This window comes from Prunus dulcis, chromosome 6 (assembly GCF_902201215.1).
Source record: "Prunus dulcis chromosome 6, ALMONDv2, whole genome shotgun sequence".
In the NCBI taxonomy this organism is placed as follows: Eukaryota; Viridiplantae; Streptophyta; class Magnoliopsida; order Rosales; family Rosaceae; genus Prunus; species Prunus dulcis.
In genome coordinates this window covers 23,763,047-23,767,532 of record NC_047655.1, presented here as the reverse complement: position 1 = coordinate 23,767,532, position 4,486 = coordinate 23,763,047, and the positions used below count along the sequence as shown (strand labels likewise).

At 40.5% G+C, this 4,486-nt stretch overlaps 1 protein-coding gene across 1 annotated transcript; it reads left to right on the top strand.

The window, feature by feature from the left end:
- Positions 1-2,389: 2,389 nt before the first annotated feature.
- Positions 2,390-4,486, top strand: LOC117629950 (expansin-A6-like). Its single transcript, XM_034362629.1, has 3 exons — positions 2,390-2,646; positions 2,776-3,094; positions 3,758-4,486. The coding sequence occupies exons 1-3, from the start codon at positions 2,499-2,501 to the stop codon at positions 4,065-4,067; spliced, it is 777 nt and encodes a 258-aa protein (XP_034218520.1). The 5' UTR covers positions 2,390-2,498; the 3' UTR covers positions 4,068-4,486.

Genomic DNA, 4,486 nt, shown 5'->3' with positions numbered 1-4,486 from the left:
AATTCCGTTAATTTTAACCATGTAGTTTCATATTTGTAGCAATTCGAGGACAAGTTAGTATTTCTGTCAATTTATTTGACAGTGCAAGGGGCAATTTCGTCAACCCGAAATCCTTTAGCACAAAAGCTCGTCTGAAACCCCCCTAATTTCATATTATGGTTGAAATTGGTTATTGAGATTAGGGTTCTTCAAAAATTAGGATTAGTTGTTGAATTTCGAGCCTTAATATGAAATTGGGAAATTTTCAAACAAGCTTTTACGCTCAAGAATTTTGGGTTGACTAAATTGCCTCTTGCATCGTTAAAGAAATTAACAATAATACTAACATGTCCTTGAATTGCTACAAATACGAAACTACAATGACAAAATTGACGAAATTAAAACTACAAAGTTAAACATAATTGAAATATCAAATTATAAGAACCAAAAGTAACTTTTAACTTTATTATAATAACTCGGTGCAAAAATATCTCTTCAACACAACGTAAGTCGTACAAAAAATAGATATCAAAATGTATATCAGAAATGCGTAACCAAAATAGATTAGGTCACACTAGCCGTCAGTTTGAGATCATGAAGCTTTTTGAGTCGGTTTTCTCTAATTTGAATTATTTATTTATTTTCAAGAGAGTATATTTATAAGAAGTAGACATTTAATTCCCTTTTATTGGGAATTAAATCCATGATGTTATAAATGGAAAAATATCAAAATCCAAAGCAATTAAAACGGTGGTTTCACAAAAGAGGAGAGCAGGCAGTTGGTATTGGTGGATGTGCCATGTGTGTAGCCCAATCATAGCCAAACAACTCCATCTGCAGCACCCGGAAAACCCTGACCCCGTTCTATAGTATGCACGAGCCACCCCTTACGTGGGTCCCACTTACGGTTAAGGCCCATGGCCAAACGAGCCACACTACACAATGGGCCCTTCGTCCTCCTCCACCCCCGCCCCTGCTGACGCGTACGGACCGTGGGTCCCACGTTTTACGCGCTTTGGTAATTTGTCTTGTTTTTGGAGAGAGCTCACCTTTCTGTCCTGGTTTATTGAGGTGGTGGTTTTCGGGCCTTTGGATTCCCGCAATTTCAATTTTTTTTTTTTTATCGTTTTTCTATTTTACAAAATTTTCAAATTATGTTTTCACTTGGGATAAGTACAAAAAGGGGGAAAGATGCCAAATTTGCATACAAATTGCGGGTGCTGATGGCTCAGCTTGTGATCCAAGCAAAATGAACTTCAACTTGGTGCTTTTTTTCTGTTTTCTTCTTCATAAATTTGTGAACAAGTTCTGTGGATATTTTTGAATTTTATGATACTCCAAATTTATGTTGTGTTGAACTGAGATTTTCCGATTCCAAGTTGAGGAATAGTTCATATACTAAAAAGATAAGAGAGAGAGAGAGAGAGGAGATATTATATATTCTCAAGCCTTCTTTGAGCTAAAAGAACCAATTAATAGTTTCATTCCCTTTTGGTTTTTTAAACTGATGGCAAGGCTTGCATTAGGAAAACCGTGGATCAAACCGAGATTTTCATGCTTGTGGTGTGATGTAGAACGTGCCACTACACAACTTAGAATAACTAAAGTTAAAAAGAGAATAACTGAATAAAGAGATTAATCAATTGCGCACTGCATATCTTTAAAATTATTATCGTAATTCTCAAGTACGCAATATGTTATAATTAAACATTAGGTAAAATTTCCAACATCGCTATTTATATTGACTATTCCTGATTTCTTCTCAACGTCTTCGCCTAACAACCTAAGATAATGAGGGGGCAAAACAATATGGCATAGGAGGTGCAAATTATGGCTGAACCAAGGCTTTTATATATGCACATTCTATAATCTTCATTCCTATACTACATAGACCAAAGAATTATTGCACCGTTCTTTTTCTTTCCATTAAATTATTAAAAGTGGGCACTAGAAAATTGCTTGTAATGTGAGATATCTTCCTCTTGGCCAAATTGAAGGGGTGTGTGCCTTAATACAATATTAACTAAGAAATTATGTCGACCCATTGGATTAGGGATGCTTAAGGTTCACATCAACAATGTGAAAATCAAAAGGGTTGGGCCTTAACTTCACCGTTTCTTGCTAATTAAACCCTGTTTTAGTTAATCAGGGACTAATTAAGATGCATCGTGTGGCTCTCCCTTCCTATTGGTCCTCAACTTGCCCCCAACTTGACCAAACAAAATGAACATGAAGAGAGCCCATGTGTGGTGCACATGCACATCAATTCATGTTTCCCCAATGAATGGTGACCCAAAAAAAACATTACTTGGAAAATAAGAAAAAACACAAAAAATATAAATAATTAAAAATAATTAAAAAAATAGATCTTGAGAAAGGGCATTAATTATGTCCAGAGACCCCTGATGCCTTGCTCACAACTCCATAAGTACCCCCACCCTCTTCCCGCTTTCTATTCGCCCCCAACCCAATCCTATACATCACACACTCTCTCTCTCTCTCTGACTCTCTCTGCGGCAATGGCTTTCGTTCACATGCTCTGCATTGCTTCGCTACTGTTACTTTTCATGGCGGCCAACGCCAGAATCCCAGGCGTTTACACCGGCGGGCCATGGGAGGGTGCCCACGCCACCTTCTATGGCGGCAGCGACGCCTCTGGAACCATGGGTACGTAACTTTTCTTCCACCACACTATGTTCTCTTTGTTTTCCAAAACCCATATCTTACTTTCTCGTTTTCTTTTCAAAATCTCAGGCTCTTAGGCTCTTAACAAACCCATTTGTCTCTGTTTTGCAGGCGGTGCTTGTGGGTACGGAAATCTCTACAGCGAGGGCTACGGCGTCAACACGGCGGCCCTGAGCACAGCTCTGTTCAACAATGGCCTCAGCTGCGGAGCCTGCTTTGAGATTAAGTGTGGAGATGATCCCAAATGGTGCCACCCAGGCAACCCGTCCATCTTCATCACTGCCACCAACTTCTGTCCTCCAAACTACGCTCTGCCCAACGACGATGGCGGTTGGTGCAACCCTCCTCGCACCCACTTCGACCTTGCCATGCCCATGTTTCTCCAGATCGCTGAGTACAAAGCTGGTATCGTCCCCGTCTCCTTCCGCCGGTGAGTACATCAAAACCTACTCTCACAGTCACAGTCACAGTCTCTGTCTCTGTTCCTTCAGCTTTGTTTTTCTCTGTTTTTGTTTTTGAACTGACCGAAATACCCTCATTTTTGTATTCTTTTTGCACTTTCTAAATTCTGTTTGGTTGCCGAGAAACCAGGCAAGAATAAAGCCTTTTGAGCCCCTCATCCGACTATTCAGTTAGGAACATTCTCGTTTTCTTTAGAACCAAACAGCAGAAATTTTTTAATTTTCTTGCAAACCAAACAGCCCGAATTGTCAGAACCTTTCGTGTGTTAGTTGAGCCTCCGTCACGTTTTACGTCGTTTACCCAGAAACAACCAAAGGCACATCCGTTTCCTCCTCCCCCGCTTGCACAAAATGACTAAAGTAGCCTCACCCTGGAAAATCCTTGTTGTTTGCTTTAGTGAAGCATGTAAATTAGTGAAGTCCTGAAGGGCATATGAGTGATTTCATGAGGGTCTAGGGTTGTTACAGATATTTCACGCCGTTCGACGCGTGTATGGAAAAGGCGCTAACTTTATGGGGACTTTGCGCCACTCCCGCATCGGAAATTACCAGTCAAACATTAACTAGTGATTTTAACTGCAGTAATTAACTGAGTCACCACAGTAATAAGTTTGACTGTTTATTTGTAACAGACTCCCATGTAGAAAGGAAGGCGGAGTGAGATTCACAATTAACGGCTTCCGTTACTTCAACTTGGTTCTAATCACCAACGTCGCGGGCGCAGGAGATATCGTGCGGGTGAGCGTTAAAGGCGCGAACACTGAGTGGATGCCGATGAGCCGCAACTGGGGACAAAACTGGCAATCCAATGCAGACCTCGTGGGTCAGACCCTGTCCTTTAGAGTCACGGGCAGCGACAGGCGTACCTCCACCTCATGGAACGTGGCACCCGGTCATTGGCAGTTCGGACAAACTTTTTCCGGGAAGAATTTCCGGGTTTAAAAAAAAGTTCATCCACTGCCTCTTATCTTTTATTTTTATTTTGCTTTATAACTTTTATTATCAGTTAAATTTCCCGGCTTCGGTTTTCCCTTTATTATTCCGGAAAAAGTTGAAGTGGTGGGAGTAAAAGTAAAAGTAGATTTGGGTGTAATGGGCTTTTGGGTAGGATGAAGATGGAAAGTAAAAGTGGGTTAAAAAATGGTGGTAAGATAGGGGTAGAGAAGCGACTCTTTTAAGTGTGGTGTGTATGCATGCTTTTTTGATGCTATAAGTTGGGGGGCTGGTAAAATTTATGTAATCCAGCAAAGATGGTATATGTGGTGCTGATGTTGGAGCTGAAGCGGCTGCAAGAACAAACATGCAGCCCGCAGCTCTTTCTATATCTTTTATAATATATATATATATCTTTTACTATATCA